The 18701-nt window shown below is 44.7% G+C and overlaps 1 protein-coding gene across 2 annotated transcripts in view; it reads right to left on the bottom strand.

The window, feature by feature from the left end:
• Window positions 1–16067, bottom strand: part of STK39 (serine/threonine kinase 39) — a 316468-nt gene extending 300401 nt beyond the window's left edge. For both annotated transcript variants that reach the window (XM_068968272.1, XM_068968273.1), the window contains exon 1: window positions 15881–16067. In XM_068968272.1, the coding sequence (XP_068824373.1) occupies window positions 15881–16067 (187 nt within the window). The remainder of the gene's footprint in view (window positions 1–15880) is intronic.
• Window positions 16068–18701: the final 2634 nt, after the last annotated feature.

The raw sequence follows: 18701 nt of genomic DNA, 5'->3' as shown, positions 1-18701 counted from the left end.
TTTCATCCTCTTCTTCAAAATGCTATGAAATCCAGACTTAAAAGATCAAAACACTCAACCTTCAGATCATTAAATTCCTAGAGATTCATTTCTCCCACATATCCCTGAAATCAAAAACCTAGTTCTACAAAAAGATATTTAACCAATCTAGAAAATTCTCACTGCCAGTTCAAGGGTTGATATGAAAGGTCAGTGTGAAATCTCAAAATCATTACTGTGCTCAAACACCCACAAAAAGGAAAGTTACTTACTCATAACTTCCCTCTGTCCCAGAACTCTCTGTAAAATGTTTTCACTTTCCATCAGACAAGTAACAGATACCAGAATAAGGTGATCCATAACACCCAGAGGACAAAACGCAAAGCAGAACAGATACTTCTAAGACATAAACTGACACAGACGTTAAGGTTAGATTGTAAATGCATTCCGAGAATACGTGAGAAAAACACACGTTTTCTGTCCAGTAATCATCAAGTATGTCTGACTCTTGTGCACACACGTGTGCTCTGCCATGCCCAACTCTTTGTGACCCCATGAACTGTCACCCGCCAGGCTCCTCTGTCCATAGAATTTCCCAGGCAAGAATACTAGAGTGCGTTGCCATTTCCTTCTCCGGGGGATCTTCCTGACCCAGGGATCAAACCCACGTTTCCTGCACTGGCAGGCGGATTCTTTACCACTGAGCCACCTGGGAAGCCCCAGAGTTTCACATTTGTCTCTCAGTATGTACCAAATCACACATGTGAAACAAATCACATTTGCCAAGCAGGTATTAATCTAAGACTAGTTTATTTTTCTTTCTCCAAACAAACTAAATGTGAAAGTACTGGGAATGCTAAAATGTATTAATTTCCAAAAACATCAATTTATGCTTTTTATCTACAGTCCTGTCCCATTTAAACTTACACTCCTATGGCAAAATTCAAACAGCATCTACTCCTGGGCCATTATGTAATCGGTGATTTTTTTCCCCTTCTCACCCACTTGTATTATCCAAACTTTCTATAATGACCATCTATTATTACTTACATGATATTTGGGAACTTTAAAATAAATAAAATTGGAGGTTTGTTGTTGTTGTTTTGTAACTCAGAGGTCTAGGTAATAATATCCTCTTCTAATGAGAAATGGGTGTGAGCCAGCCACATTTCCACATATCTTATCCATGTACAGATCTGTTGCCCCTCTGGAATGAACAGCAAGCCACTTAACATTTAAATACATAAAAAGATAACACCAATGATTTGGGAGAATGGCATTCTATCATGTATACTATCATGTAAGAATTGAATCGCCAGTCTATGTCTGACGCAGGATACAGCATGCTTGGGGCTGGTGCATGGGGATCACCCACAGAGATGTTATGGGGAGGGAGGTGGGAGGGGGTTTCATGTTTGGGAACACATGTTAAGAATTAAAGATTTTAAAATTTAATAAAAAAAAAAAAAAAAAGAAACTCATGGCTAGAAGAAAAAAAAAAAAAAAAAAAGATAACACCAGCCCTCTTTCCACATCTAAAAGCATATAATATCTTATGACAAGGGCTGTTACCAGAAGACTTTTCAATTTAATAAATGGTATACATGCATACCTCCCATCCTTCTCTGATTTCTATTAGTATATGATAAACTAAAGAAAGTGGGCAAATTCTGTTGATAACTATTAATGGGTTTCTAATATTTTTACCCTAATAGGCTGGCAATTCTTTTTTGAAAACTGACTTATAAAACAGGGAGTACAATATCACTGGATTGACTTCAAAGTAAAGAAACTTTCACGATTGTCTAGGCAACAATCTACCTTTACACGGAGTGATACAGAGAAAACGTTATTTTTAGAGCTGTGACAGACCTACTTCACTGACTTCTACGTGGCAGGAGAAATAATTACATATGCATGCAAACAATCTATATTTTTAATGTGGTGCTGTTGAATTTTAAGAAGGTCAGTCTGGAATAAAACACCTGAAGGCTAAAAAAGGATCAGCATCACACACGTGTGCAGACACACACACACACACACACACACACACACGTACACGTACTTAACCCTCTGCCCTTCAAATGTTACATTAGAATAGGTATGTTTAGATTTCTTAGCAAGTTATACATTTCTAAAGCCACTCTTCTTGCGAAAATGAATTTGATTGGATGCTTCACACAACACATTAGCTTATGAAACCCGTAGTCAACCACACTATAACCACCAGGGGGAAGGTAGTCAGGTAATTAGCTCCCCAATCACAAGTAAAAAAACAAATGTTCAGTGATTGACAAAGACTGTGCATTCATCACCCTTGAGCTAAATAAAGCTGTCGTGGTAGAGAATTTACAAAAGATGGCAATAAGAATTCCTCCCATCTCTGTACACATGTTCCTTTGCCATGAGACTTAACCATTCTTCCCAGCAAGCGGGAAGACCAACCCCCCTCTGGCCTGAGTCTGAGCTAGCCCTGGGATGTGCTCTGACCAACTGAAAGAGGCACGTGACGCTTCGTGACCACTAAGCCTACGCCTCAAGAGCCCCTGCAGCTCCACTCCAGCAATCCTGGGGAGCTACAGCAGCCAAGGGATGAAATACAGGTGGACTTCCTTGAGAAGGACTCAACGGAAAGAGAGGGCCAGCCACCCACTGGCACCAACCACAACACACACAATGAGGCCGTCTTAAAATAGGCAGCCCCAGACCAGCTGGCCACGGACTATCCCTAGGTGAGACCAGCAGAACGGCCCAGTGGAGCCCAAATGGCCAAGGCATGGAATTGTAAGCAAATAGAAAGGTCATTATTTTAAGACATTAAGTTTTGGGACGGTTTGTTACACAGTTATACACAGCTGATGCAGAGACCGTGAGATTCCACACCTGGAGAGCCTTTCTGATGGCCAGAGATACCCTGGAAGGCAGAGCTTCAGATGAGGTGCCCAGCCCAGCAAGACACATCCACTGACACTTTCTGGGGAAAGTGACATTGTCCCCACTTGCCTTGGTCCCTTGTGGAACCCCTGTGACCTTGAACAGTCCCCTGCGCTCTTAGTCTCCATTTAATCCCCTCCTGCCTGGGTCTGAGGTCTTTTGCTGCCTTGTGCTAGTCTTTGCCTTCCAATGATGCCGTCTTGCCTCTGGCTTTACAGAACTGGATTTGGAATCTCACAACCCACCCGCCTCCCCACTCTATGACGCATCCTCTCAGGCCCTCAGCTTTTGCTATTGCTACTCCTGCCTCTAGACAAACAGCTCATTGTAATGGCAAACCACAGTCCTGGGTAATCTCATTATTTCCATCAAGTAGTGGTGCAGAATCTATTAAAAAATAATAGTAAACAAAACTGCCTTTAAACAACTAAAAGCACTGTGAAGGCTAGAGTCATTTTGTGAGGTTAAATAACGATTCTGATCAAGCTGCAACTGCTAAAAACAGCCTGGGAAAGACCTTAAGAGCAAATTAATGTCACATCAGAAAATCAGTGTTCTTTCTTCACATGAGGCCTGATGGAAATGGGCAATTTTAAAATTTAAAATAAAAGATGGCCATAAACAAAAAGTGGACCCCATCCCACTATGTCCCCTTGAAGGAAACAATACTTTTTGTGTATATCAGTTTTGATACAATTAATTTTAAAGTTGGTCAGACCTCATAAATATCACCTTTTCACATTTTTGTCACTCCTTTTCTTTCAAGTATAATAGCTCCAAGAGAATATTTCATTTTTAAACAGCTACATACAGCTGTAAACAATGTCTTTTTTTTTTTTTTTGCCAAGACACACAGTGTACAGGATCTTCCCAATCAGGGGTTGAAAGTGGGCCACAGCAGTGAAAACGCAGAGTCCCAACCACGAGGCTACCAGGGAACTCCCAACAATGTCACTCTTAATACAAGAGCCTAAATGGACCATCCTCTCTAAGCAAGGCCAAACAAGCGCCTGACTGCAACTTCTCCCTATCCCAGTGACTGCACGGCAGTTGCCCTCTTTGCCTTTAAAGACTACTTAAGCAAATATATAAGCTACAAAGCTGCCTATTTGTCTATTTCTAGAGGGCTCTAAAGTGTAGGATGTAAAATTATAGCCTTTAAAAAGCTTTGCTGCTTCTATGGAAACAACTGGGAAGATGGCTACAGATGAACTAAGAGGTTCCTTCTCTCTCCGCCCCAGAGACTGTCATTTTTTAAACAACCAAAGAGCATTTATCTTAGTAAAGATAAACAATTTAGTCCTGATCTTGACTTTACAAAAAAAATCTGTGCCAAAAAGATCACTATTCTTAAATTTGCCCGAATGATCAAAATTTGAAAATACACAGAGACACTTCCCCTCCTTCTACTTCAGCCAGCCATATGCCCAGGAAAGGCGCCACATTAAAAATGTTTCCACAACAACCCTTGCTGAAGGTCAGGCACTGGATTTAGGACTCCAGAAACTGGTAAGGGCACCTACAAGGAAAGAAATAAAAAAGGATTACATAGTAAAACATTCTCTGTGATTGGCCCGGTCACCCTAGGGACACTAAACGTGATAAAGTACAAACCGTTCCTGAACTGCCCCAAATTAAACCCAGTTAATCTCCCTACACAGATACTTTTTTCACCCCTCAGTCATTAATTCCCTCTCCTAATAAAGCAGGTGTCCTACCCAAACAGTTGTGATTGAGTTTGAATTTCTATTAAGGTTCTGACTTCAATACTGGATGTTTTATTAGCTTTGTGGTATAAAACTTAGACGAAACCATTAAATCCTTTAATTACTCAACTACCAAAATGTTTTAAAGCCAAGGGGAAAAAAAGGACCATGATTCAGACTCACCATTTAAGTGACTAAAACTGATATAGCTATCATTTTTTGTAAGTGGAGTTAACTTCACAACATCTTTGTTAATTTCACCAAAAAAAACCACCAAAAACTATTTACTCAGTTCTTTCTTACTTCATTACCTAAAAGAAGATAAACTGAAGTGATTCTGTCTACTGCATTCAACCCCAAGACTCTGAAGAGATCTCTTGAGGAAATGTAACATTTTGATACTTCTAAAAATACTGGATTTCATTTGGGAGGATTCTGTGTTTATAGTAATCACAAGAACATCCTAAAAGAGTTAAGTGGGTAAGATAAAATTCAAACTTCAAAACTTATCTTCCTATGTCAATGGGGGTATCTGCTCCACCACACACAAAAAAGAGTAACTGTTGTTCTGAAATAATCAGTTAGCTTTCTAATAGAGCATATAGTCAAAAAAAAATTATTTTAACTGAGGTTAGCATTGTCTGTCTCCTTTCGTACTTCTAAGTCAATGGCAATGCTTTGTGTGCTAGCAGGAGGTGGCCTCAGAATATTTACAGCCAACATAATAATATTTAGCCAGGTTTTGAACATTTCTGAGAAATTACCATCCAGCACCGTCCAGTAAAACTTTTTGTGGTCATGGAAATAGTCTGTATCTGCACAATCCAAAAGGTACTTTACTGGATTTGTTTAGTGGCTAAGTCGTGCCTGACACTTTGAGACCCCATGGACTATAGCCCGCCAGGCTCCTCTGTCCATGGATTTTCCAGGCAAGAATACTGGAGTGGATTGCCATTTCCTTCTCCAGGGGATCTTCCTGACTCAGGGATCAAACCTGCATCTCCAGCCTTGGCAGGCAGGTTCTTTACCACTGAGCCACCTGGGAAGCCCACTTCACTGGACTGTGCAGGTTTTATAGACCTGAAAGGAAATGAATAAAATACAGTTCCTCCGCTGCACTAGTCACAGTTGGCTACTGATTATAATGTGGCTAGTGTCACTAAAGAACTGTATTTTACTTTATTTTTAAAGCAGTTTTAGGGTCACAGCAAAATTGAGAGGAAGGCAGAATTTTCCCCATATACCCCCTGTCCCTTCCTCCACGTGCACAGCGCCCCCCATTATCAACATCCCCCGACCGAGTGGTATATTTGCTACAACTGATGAACTTACATTAATACATTCTTATCATTCAAAGTCCACAGTTTACATTAGGGCTCACTCTCTTTGCTATACATTTTATCAGTTCAGTTACTCAGTCGTGTCCGACTCTTTGGGACCCCATGAATCGCAGCACGCCAGGCCTCCCTGTCCATCACCAACTCCCAGAGTTCAACCAAACCCATGTCCATTGAGAGTCTGTGATGCCATCCAGCCATCTCATCCTCTGTCGTCCCATTCTCCACCTGCCCCCAATCCCTCCCAGCATCAGGGTCTTTTCCAATGGGTCAACTCTTCACATGAGGTGGCCAAAGTACTGCAGTTTCAGCTTTAGCATCAGTCCTTCAAATGAACACCCAGGACTGATCTCCTTTAGGATGGACTGGTTGGATCTCCTTGCAGTCCAAGGGACTCTCAAGAGTCTTCTCCAACACCACAGTTCAAAAGCATCAATTCTTCGGCGCTCAGCACATCCTCTGTGCTCAGCCTCTTCATCCCTTGCCACCCAGAAAATTTATTTAATTTTAATTATTCAAATTGAAATAGCCACATGTGGCTAGTGGTTACCACAGTGGATGGCTCCAAACTAGACACTGCTGGGAATGCTGTTGCTGCTCTCATTGTGATACAGTTATCAGCCTGGCAGCAGGGACCTGGCTTTAGCACAGAAGCTCTGCTCCAGCGAATGATCAGCCCTGAAGGATCAATACATCTACTTGCTGCTCCTTAATCTCTTATTTGCCAACACATACAGACATACACACTCTCACACCTTTCCATGTTACTAACAGGTTCTAACCAAGCATTAAAAATATAATCTATTCCAAGAACCCAGGCAAAAGATGATGGTTGAAATGAAACTATTTTATGTTTATACATCACCTTCATTTACATGTTAAATAAATATGCCCTGGTGAAGAAAGAAATACATATAGAGATCATTTGATCCCCTCTAATGCAATACATAAGATTTTTACTATAACATGTATATGGTAAATATGTTCCCAGATAAATTATATATATACTTTATTAAAACAGTAGGTATAAAATTCAGAGTCAGTAATATCTCCCACCAATGAAGAATCACCATGATGTTTAAGTGGAAGAAAACACTGAACTGAATAGGAAGAAATGGCCTGAGATTCTAAGGACTTCTGGACCACAGGCAAATTACTTTAAGGCAGGCTACAAGAATCTTCACTTGTAGAAACAAAGGAACAGGAATGAACTTTCTCTCCAGTTTCTTCCAAAATTAAATTTCATTATTCCCCGGTATTCTTATGTGGTATTCTTAGGAAATGACCTTAAAAAACCAGCACTGACCTAGCAGAAGATGAGATGGTTGGATGGCATCATCAACTCAATGGACATGAGTTTGAGCAAACTCCGGGAGACAGTGAAGGACAGGGAAGCCTGGCATGCTGCAGTCCACGGGGTCACAAAGAGTCGGACACACTGAGCGACTCAACAACAATCCACCTATGGTTTCTTCCCTGGAGCACTCTCTTCCTCTTCTGCTTTGAGTCAGCCCATAACTGAGAAAGGTGACAGTGACATCGACAGTTTCACAGGAAGAAAGAAAGGAAAGGAAGGGAGGGAGGGAGGGAGGGAGGGAGGGAAGAAGGAAGGACAGACCAAATAATTCAAAGTAAAATGTCAACGACACAAGGCAGACCAAAGGCACCAATCCCTACGTTTAATCCTTTTCAACCCCCAAACAAAACAGAGCAGCAAAGAACATAATTGGGATGCCCCTTATCACAAACCCTGCTACAAACTAATGCTACCTGTTCAAAAGAGATCATAAATCTTCTAGGATGTCAACCATCAATAGAGTCGTTGTGAGAAGTCTCAGGATCGTCACAGGCCACTGGCTTCTCAAATACTCCCCCAGTGAAGGTCTATCATTCATATGAGAGAAAGCCATCAATGTCTACTCATCATACTAGTTCTTCTGGTAAAGTAGTGACTTCACGTTGGAAACCTGAGCTCCACAAATGTCACCAAAACACACATCTTCACCTAAGGGAAGAACTGAATGAACAGCCTCAGGACTCAGCCTCTGACTTACACTAAATACCACTTCCTTGGAAGAAGTCTGAAAATGAAATCTTAAAAAATGATGTTTTAAGTTCTACCTTAAAAAGATGTTTTCCCATGTATCAAAATAAGCAATTAGCTTAAAAGATCAATTCCTCTAATCCCTCAGTGTCCAAGAGTTTATTCCCAAATAACTGTTCACCAAATGAGAAGAAACGCGAAACACATCAGCATTTACTCACATCAGATTCCCAAAGTGTTTCTCTAAATCAATTCTGAACTACAGGCGTGCCAGCCCATTCTCTAAAGGACTGCTGCTTCTCCTCTGTTTCCCAGTTAACCCAAATCTAAAATGCCTTTTTAATTACTATACTGAATTCTTCCTTAGTAGCCTGAACTGCAATGAACAGCACACTTGGAAAAAGAAACACCTGAAGCACTCGAATCACTTCAGCCATCCTGGAGCTGTCTGGGGATAATTTAAACAAAACTGTCCTGGAGGAAAATGTAAAGCTTCACTTGATTACGTGGAGAGTTTCATTTAATAGGGAAAAAAATAACTTTCCCAAAAATACACCACAGAGGAATTATAACACATATTAGATTGCTTTTGGCTTACAAGACCTACTTCTATAGTCTCAGCATGCACCACACCAATCCTATCATCCCCCAGTCCCTTGTCTAAAACATACAATTCCTGACTTCGTGACAACCTTTGAAAACCACCTGTCCTGATCAGTCTGCTGCGGTGTTTCACCTGTATCCCTCATCTTCAACAGTCCTGATTTCTACACAGCAAAAAGCCCCACAGAGCTTCAAGGCTGGGTTATATATAACTACACAAACAGCCAGAGGTCACGGGTACACTCAAGAAAGGAAAGTTTGAGAGGAGAGATGTGCCAGGGCTTCCCCACCCTGTTCTGCAATGCCCGAGTTTTAAAAAAAAGAGGGGGGCACCATCACTGCTCTCAGGATCCTTTAATCCAGACAGGCCACCTCGCAGAACGATGACCTCAGGAAAGCCAGGCCTCTGCCTGCCTACCTGCCCAGCACAGGCAGGTGCAAGTACTCAAAGTGCTTACTCTTGATCTGGGAGGATTAACGAGCTAATTTCTCCAGAGCCCTTTAAGCTGACTGGCCCAAACACAACGAAATGAGCATCCTCATTAACCATAGGCAAGATTAAATCTTCAGGATCCAAGGAGGCAAATACTCAGAAGTGAGGCGATGTTCCTCTTCCAAGGTGGGGGGCAGGGAGTGTTGGTCCCTAAAATTTAGTTTCACCAAGAAAACATTTATCAAACCTTTAGTGGGAGGTACGGGGAATGGAGGCCAAAGACCTGTCGTCAAGGAGGAGTGACATCTAGTGCCAGGATGGGCAAGGGGGCAATAAGCAGCAAGGGTATAAGGACCACCAGGGATGAAAGGGCCAAGAGAGCAGGCAGAGGAGAAGATTTGGGGGCAGAGGACTGTTTCTGTGCAGAGAAACCATTCATTCCAGGTCTTAATGGGGAGCCTGGATCCGGGTGGGTTCCGTTTATGAACGTGCATCAGGCTATGCATTTATGACCTGTACTCTTCTGTGTGCCTATTATACTTCAATAAAGGTAACGCTTAAAAGGGGAGACAGAGCTCTCTGTTAAATACATGAGAATGGAAGAGAGGTGGAATGGTGCTGCAGGCAGAGAGAAAACTTGCCTAGAAGGGGCTGGGAAAGCAGGAAGCATTTCAGCAGCTGCAAAACGCTCCCCCTGGCTGGGAGTTCGTCCTGAGAACTGCAATGACAAGGGTGGGGGGCCACTGAATGGAAGACAAAAGACAATTCTAGAAGGCCTTAAACACCTGCTCGGAGTTCATCCTGAGCATCATGGAAGAGCCACTTTTAAAAAGGTCTGAGTCTGGTGGTAACTGATAAAAATCTGGGTATCACTTTGGTAGCAATGCTTACTAGAGCTGGAAGCAAGGCTGCAGACAAGAAACGTGGTTATGAAGAGATTACAGTCACTCAAGAAGAACTGAGAGAGGCCTGAACTAAACCAACGATGACCAGGAGGAAGAATGAGGGAAACCTCAAGGACGGGATCCAAAATGCTGAACACCAATCAGATGCGGGAGATGGAGGAAGCCAGGAAAGGGTGGGATGAGCAGCACGTTTCTGCTTCATACTCGAGGGTCTTCAGGAAGATGGAGAATGGAGAAGGGACAGGATTAGGACTGAAGCAAAGGTGGAGGGACAGTGAGTTTCACTGTATGAGGTTCTGTGAAGTATCTACAAAAAGATGTTTGAAAGGGAGCTCTCACACCAGTCCAAAGACCAGGCAGGCCCTGGGCATTTTAGGCTGTGGTTGAAGCCTCAGAGCCACAGAGAAGTGGATCCTGGAACAGGCACAGCCAGGGAAGCAGGAGGAGAAATGGTAGGTGGCGTCAACTCCTGCAGAGAGAGGAAGAGAGGGAAGCCCTGCGGCGTCACTGGCTGCAGTCACAGAAGGCCACAGTGATCATGGAGATTTCAACTTTGGCTTCTTAGCAAGGAGGTAGAGGCTAGATATAAGTAAGCAGTGGAAGGGAGGTTCTCCACTGGGAAGGGAAGGAGAGAGATAAGGCAGGTGCTAGAGGAGGGAGTAGTGAGAGTGTCCTGTTTTGTTCTCTGCTGTGAAACTGTAAAGAGGGAGACTTGAGAGTATTTATAAGTGGCGGGAAGGGCAGCGAGGCAAGGAAGGAGACAGGGGAGCCACAGTGATGACCTGACCTGCAGACAAATGCCCTCTGCCTTGCTGGGGCACACAGGGACGATTTCTTTGAGTCAGCAGCATTTCCTGCCAGCGCGGCAGCCTCCAGAGGTGGGAGAAAAGTGCAGTCTGAGCAGGTTGCTCATGAAGCTCTTTGAGTCGGGCCTTTCCTCCACCAATCTTCCCGCAGGATGCCCTTAACACTTGTCAAAGAGCCATCTGGCACCCGAAGCCCTGAGCCGTCCGATTCCACAGGTCTCTGCAGCTTCCTCCCCGCAGGGCCCTCGGGCTCCCCAGCCAGCCGCCCACTGGAAAAGCCAGCTCTCCTGGGCAGAGACACTCCAAGATGCTCCAGAGTCTGGGCAGGATTCTCTCCCGGTAACGCGGATCTGATCAGCCGGCGCAGCCTGCAACAGTTGCGGGCTCAGGCTCCCGGAAAGCTCACCCTGAGCCAGGCACTGCTCTAAGTGCTCCACAGTCTCCCTTTTCCCGCAAACCCTACTGTTACCATCTCCAGGTCCTGAATGAGGATACCAAGTGCAGACACCTCTAAGCAACTTGGCTTAAGATCACACGGCCAGCAACTGCCATCGCCCGTCCATGAAACAGACCAAACAGCCCGACTCGAGAGCCCACCACATTTCAAGTTACTCTCCAACACCATCAAAAATGTGGTACACAATAGACTATGACAGATGGAAGGAAATTCATGTTACTGGTCACAAATCAAATGCATAAATAAAGCAAATACTATGGAAATTCTACCACGAGTTTCTCTTAACCTAGAAATTTTTCATACATGCTAGTTTGAACAGCACGTTTAAAAGCATTTCTGCTGTCAACATAATTAGCACCGCTGAAATGTACACTTAGAAAATGGTAAATCTCATGTTACGTATATTTCATCACAATAATGAAAAAACACGAGTTCTATATGCATTATTCTCCTTACCAAGAAGAAAAAAAAGTGACATGATATGAAAATCGAAACCTCTGCACGAAGGTAAGCATCTCAGGACTCTTTTAGTTAAAAAGAAAAAAAATTAACAACTGACAGCAGTGGCAAAGGAGCCTGGTGTATAGGTCTGGGAGATCAGAATGCGGGCACTCAGTGCTCCATGCCTCTGAGGTCCCCGGCAAACAAGTGGGACCCAGTGTAGCTCCACCGTCCTCATGATGCTTCGGACACCTATAAAACCAGTTCTAAACTCTAAACCGTAGAGCTCCACAGAACTTCCGAGAGCACGGAGCAGGATTGCTCTCGGCTGCTGCTGCTTAAAGACCTGGCCAGTTGCCTGTTACCTGCACCTGGGGGAAACGCACTGGAATGGTTAAACAAAGCCCCTGGGAGAGAAAGAAACCAGAGTACTGGAGAAGCCCTCCGTCAAGCTACAGTTAGGAGACTAGAAACCAAATTCTTTTTGTTGACGAGGACCAGAAATGAAGGAGGTGGCCCTCGCGGATGATTCCAAGTGACTGTCTAGGATGAAAGTGAAGCAATGCTTAGAAATAAGGTACAAAATTACAGAAGGTCTCATACTGCAAAAAAAACTAAGAAAAATCAAACATGTTCTGAGGCCTAAGTCTATTTAGTGTTTTTCACAGGAAAACCAACCAAGATACCAGCCTCTGCTGAAATTATCTGAGTCAAATACAGAAACTGATACTGTATTGACTACAACTTTTTGACAGGAAAGTTCCTTGAGGTTTGTTCAATTGATTAAGGATACCCAAGTCAACATTTTCATGATTCATCTTTTGTTCTTTGTTTAGCAAACTGAACTGATAATATTAATACTACCAACAAATAAACTAATTTTTCAATTGGCATATCTTTGGGTGCCCCATATACTTCTAAAGAAAGAATGTGGGGAGAGTGAGATGGGGGTAGTGGGGGTGGTAAGGAACAAAGACTAATGAGGCTGAAGGGTATTAAACAGGCTAGAACACCTTCCAAGAGCAGTTACTTCTCTATAGGAGACTGAAATATTTGAAATCTACTAATACTGATGGCTAAAACAAGGAATTTAATCATTTTACAACATAGTTAACCTCTCCCTATAAATCTCTCTCCAACAGATTTTGCATCATTTCCAGGTTGCCCATAACCTTTTGAACCGGATTACCATTACAAATTCTGCACTGATCTTTTATCACGCAAGAACGAAATAACTAAGAGAAAAGTTTATTTTTAGACTTGCAAAATCCTGTGTTTATTCTTCTAAAACAGAAATCAAACAACTGAACCTGCTTTGTTTGGATTTCAGTAAACCTCGTCTCTCCTAATCTTGAGGCCCCAGCCTCTGCCAGAAGGAAAAGAAGAAAAAGAGCTCCATGCCACGCTGGAAGGTTAAAACACCTGGCCTCGCCGGGCCTTCTGCTCAGGCACATCTGAGCCACCTGCTGGCCACGGTTCACACTGCCGGGGTCCCATCATATGACACCTGCCTTGTGGCCCCAAGAGGCCAAGGCTGTCCACCCGCGTTCACACTGAAACTGGCTCCATGTTTGAACTACAAACTTCTGCGTGTAATGTTTAAGCAGAAGTGCTTAACCACAAGTTCACCCATTACTTAACTAGCATTAAACAGTAAATGGAAATGGGTGTGTAATTCCCTACAACATTAAGCCCCTGGAAAACCCTACTCCAGCAATGTGACTTTTCAATCACATGGCCACCACACAGTCTCTTTCAATTGGAAAAATATGAGATAATTTTAAATGTAGGAAAACCCTTCCTGCAGTGTGAATATACAAAAATCAGCGTAGAAGTAATAAACAGGCATTTCTGCTGGCAAATTCCTCAGGTAAATTTTTTTTTTAATGAAACTGACCAACCGTAATTAACAATGCTGCTACTGCAAGCAGAAAGAAGCCCTGAAATCAATCCCGTCTCTTTAAATAAACTAAGATTTTATTCATTTCAGTTCATAAAACTGGTCAACTCAAACACTGCTTTCAAAAGACAAGCATATTGTCTTCCATATTGCAAACTTGCATATGGACCCTAATAATTGACAAAATAAGCATAGAAATTGATTGTAAGTAAATACTGGTCCTAGGCCCTATGGAAACATGTGGCAGGTTACCATCAATTAAGTTTTATGGACCATCCCTATGTACTGGAGTCAGAGGGATAAATAAGACCCTAACGGAGTTCACAGCTGACAAGGAAAAGCAGCAATGGAAATAATCAAGCAACTTATAAACTTATTCAGACTTCAAAATTCAGTTCAGATGTCTTCTGCGGAATACCCTGCTTCCTTATTTCTCCAAGCAAGCAGTTAGTCCCTCCTTTATGCTCTACCAGTACTCACTCAAGATATCCTATAGAATCAGTTACTTAAACTTGGGAAGCCCTGAGGGCAAGGGCCATTTTATTCATTTCTAAATGCAAAAACCTAGCACAATGCTTGGGAAAGAGTAGGCCTTTAGATTTTGTTGAGCAAATAAAAACTATGGGATTACATGCTGTGAGCCATATAAAAAAAGGAACAGAAAAAGCCACCATACTTTGCCTTGGAAGAAGCAGAAGGCGTCTCAAGAACATTCATTGCAAGCTGAGTGAGATTAACTACAAAGATGGGCACTTAGAGAAGAGCCTGTGAAAGACAGCAAGGAATGGAAGGCCAGGTGTACCCCAGGATAGCTGACTAATTCAGTGTGCAATCAGTGCAACCAGAATACCAGTGGGGCAAGTAGGTTGAGAGCAGACAGTAAAACTGGGAAGATGAAGGGGCTTAGCTAGCAGGTGAAAGGAGTTTTCACTGAACAGGCTTTAAAAAACCCCTTGAAGATACATAATTCATGCAGTGACAGGAAGACATATTATTAGGAGAGTCTTTGGCAAAAAGTTATAAAAGGCCTGGGTTTTCGAAGAATTTTGCTTTCATATCCTAGGTTACTGTTCTGCCCATCATTGGTCTATTATTTCAATCTATGCCATGCTCCATTCCTACAGTAGCAGGCGATAAAGGGTAAACACCTAAAGAAATTCTTATTACCGGTTTTAATTTTTTAAAGAAAGGGAGGGAGGGCCACATTCTTTATAATGAAAAGAAGGGAAAAAAGTTTAAAATAAATATCCTGAATTCCTTTCTCATCATATACTTAAACATCAAGATATGAGAAGGCAGTATCCCATCCCACCGCCAATAATGACGGCCCACTTTATCTGGAGGGTGCCCTAACTGGGTTTAACAAGCCTCTCAGACGAGATGATCCAACAACGGTCAACACAAATCTGGTCCTTCACGTGCTTGGCCCAGGGAAAAGTAACGGCGGCTTCCTGCCATTCGACTTTGCCAGGTTTTTTAAAATCTAAGATAAGGGGATATTGGTGAGTCAACTAGAAGGCACCAACAGGCAAGCAGCAGGTCATCGAGAGCCTCGGCTTTCACTCATGCAGTTCGGCCCTGGACCAGAGGGGAAGCATCGGCCCAGCACAGGGCAGGAGGCCAGGGCGCCTTCTTTCTCCGGGCGACCGGGCTGGGCAGCAGGAGGCGCGCCCGGGCACCGAGAGGCGGGTACCCGGGCGCGCCGGGCGGCGCGGAAAGCCAGGCTGCAAGGCGGGCGTGGAGCTGGGGCTGTCAGGAAGGGAGGCCAGCATCCTCCCTGGCCTCAGGAAAGAACCTGGGCCCCTGGAACTCCTACGTAGCCCGGTTACCCATGGCGAGAGGTTGCTGATGGGAAGCTGGGGTGCGGAGCTAGAGAGCAGAGGCGCGGCTGCGCCGGTTAAGTCCCCCAGGACTCGCGGCCCCCAGGCGCGGCGCGGGGGCGCTGGAAGACCAGGGCGGCGCCCCCGCAACCCCACCCCGACCGCGGCTGCCTGCTCGCGCGGCCACCGACCACAGGCTGCGGGCCCGGCACGCGGGAGGAGGGAGATGCGGCGGCGTTGCCGGGTCCCCAGTTCCGCCGCCCCAGCGATCGGGGAGATAAAAGTTTGCAGCATGCGGCTCGTCTGCAGTGCGAGTCACATCCGCCGCGCCACCTCCTGCAGCACCCGCGCTCACCGAACGAATGAAAAAAAAAAAAAAAACTGTTGAAGCCGGTAGGCCCAGAAGCCGACCGCTCTGCCTCCAGGGCGTGCATGCAGACAAGCCCAGCATCCCGCGTCGCCTGCCGCGCCTCCCGCCCGGCCTGGACCGGCCCCGCCGCGCCCGCCGCACTGACCGATAACCTCCTGCAGCTCGTACGCGTCCCTGCAGATGGGCCAGCCGATCGACTGCGCGGCCGGAGCCGTGGCCACGGGAGCCACCGGAGCCGGCGCTGCTGTCGCTGTCGCCGGGGCCGCCGCTGTCACCGGGGCCGCCTGCTGGGGCTGCTGGACGTGCACGGGCGAGCCGCTCGGCTCCGCCATGATGCTGCCGGAGGAGATCGGGAGGACGCGCCAGCCGGCGGACGACCTTCCACTTGAAACTTCCCTTCCTCGCCACCGACACCTCTCGGCCGGCGCACGCCCTCCGCGCCCGCCGCCGCCGCCGCCGCCGGAGCCAGCCACGAGGGGAGGGAGCGAGGGAGGCCGAGCCGGGCGGAGGGAGGAGGCAGCGCCGGCGGAGGCGGGGAGGGGAGGAGGCGGCCCGGTCGCCGCGCTCGCCGCGCGTCCCGAGCCTCGCGCGCGCAGTTCTCTGCCTCCGCGAGGGGAACCGCCGCCCCGCCGCCCCCTCCCGCCTCTCTCGCTGCCGGGAAGTTTCCACCCGAGGGGAGTGAGGCCGGGTTGGGCTGGCGTTCGGGACCCGCGTCCCTCGCCCCCCCACTCCCTGCTTTCCCTGAGCCTTCGCCCCAGACAATCGGGCTCTCCGGAAGATGTCCCTTGGGGACCCCGAGGGCGGGGTCGTTGAACCGCCGCCAGGTTCTCAGATTCAGAAAGTCTCCCCAAGTAAGAGAACCTGAAGTTCATTTACAAGTTAGCGAGTGAGCCACCTACACGCCGGCCGTTTGTAGGGCGCCGGTTAAAAAATAACCCGAGTTGTAACTTTCCGGCGCCCTACCTGCCAATAACCCTCTCCCCCACCTTGCCTAATCTAATCGCAGACCTTCTAGTTTTTTTCTTAGTGAAACGTGATGCCTTAGGTCTCTGGCTGTTCATAGACTTCATTAGTTCCAAGCCATTTGGATCCCAGGGAGGTGTTGTAAGGGCCTAAAAAGTTAGATTTTTCTAAGTGTAAGAGATTTGAACTCTAAATCTCAAATTTTAGACCCTTAATAACAAAGCCACGCTAACCCGATAGGTCAAGAGATAGCAGGCATTTCTTTTACAGAGCATAACTGGGTGTCAAAGAATGTACCGCACCACAAGCTGCGTTGAAAACTTAATTAATTGCTGCTTTCTCAACGCTCCTAAAATTACCTCATCCTTAAAACTGCTCTGGTATAACCATAGGTCTTCCTAATTATAGGTGTCATATTTAACACTGAATGTTCTCTGTGTTTCCCCTGGTAGAGATGACCACGATTGCACCATCCTTTTCTTAAGCTGAAACTGCAGTGACCCAATGGTCATAATGATCATTGGGCCAAAATTATCGTGTGTAGTTGTCGTGATGAGGACTATTGGATAAGAAAAATGAGCATTTTTTTTTTAAGAAAAAAGAGATCGTGATACTTTGTCTCCTCTGTTTACATATAAAAATCTCCTTAAAACTTTTTAAAAGATAATTCAGATGAAACCCAGAAATTCATTTGGAAAAAATGTTACAAGTTCTAATCAAAATATTGATGGAAACTGAACGTGAGTATTGTTAGTGTCTCACAGCATGATACAACAGTTGGGGTAAAGGGGAGTCGGTGCTTTGGTCTACTCACAGAACTCTATGCTGAACAAAGAAGCTGTACATTGTTTTATGAAGGGATGTTCTTAAACGGTGTGTTGATTTTAATGTCTGTCAGGAAACAGACAACTTCATGAACTAAATTCTAGCCTTTGATGTTTTAAACAGGGGAATAAGAGGGAACTGGAATGCTCTTAACTGTTCACCTCTTCAAGTGCTGTTCCCTACCCGAAGAAACTTTTAAGGACTGTTTTTAAGGGAAAAGAAAAATGTTTAAGTGAATATGAATTGCATTTTATCATATGAATTTTTACTTTGACTTTCAAACCATGAAGGCAGGGAAACTCTGAAGGCTTGGAAAGGTCTTGGAACTTAATAAGAAAATATAATGCTGTCAAGACTAATAGCACAGATTTGAATCAAACGCATATCGCTTAGTTTCTCACAAAGAACAAGGTTCTGTAGTCGTATACCCGGTATCTGTACCGAGCTGACTACTTTCCACATGGCTCCCAGGAAGATGACTTGAAAGAACTGATGACTCAGTGCAGACCCATCACTATTACCAGTAAATCAGTTTGAAGAAGAATGTTTACTATCCTTGGCCTTTGGCATCATTTTTATATAGGAAGAACAGAGCACGAGTTATATTTTTAACTTATAGAGAAGCACTGGATTACAATTTTGTTAATGTTTCCATAAACAACTGAGTAAAGTGGCACACTTAAAACTTGGAAATATGTGTATTTAAAAAGTATTCAACTGATATGCAATTTTCCCTCAAATCCCATTTCTAAATTTAAAGTGAAAGATGACAGGGGAGGAAGCCTTTAAAATATAAACAAGGTTCATTTCAGTACGTAAAGAACACGTTCAGTCAGAAACTGTAAAACATTAGGGAAAAATAGGCTAAATTTTGTTAAGTGTTTACATCTACTTCAGTATATGTCGGAGAAGGCAATGGCACCCCACTCCAGTACTCTTGCCTGGAAAATCCCATGGATGGAGGAGCCTGGTAGGCTGCAGTCCATGGGGTCGCTAGGAGTCGGACACGACTGAGCGACTTCACTTTGACTTTTCACTTTCCTGCATTGGAGAAGGAAATGGCAACCCACTCCAGTGTTCGGTGTTGAAATGAGTCTGCACAAACAGTTTCTTGTCTACAAACTGTTTCTCCCATACATTTCCTAGTTACCTTCCTACCACTTGCCCCCCACACCAGA

Source organism: Capricornis sumatraensis, chromosome 3, assembly GCF_032405125.1.
Source record: "Capricornis sumatraensis isolate serow.1 chromosome 3, serow.2, whole genome shotgun sequence".
Taxonomy (NCBI): domain Eukaryota; kingdom Metazoa; phylum Chordata; class Mammalia; order Artiodactyla; family Bovidae; genus Capricornis; species Capricornis sumatraensis.
This window is presented reverse-complemented; position numbering and strand designations above follow the sequence as displayed.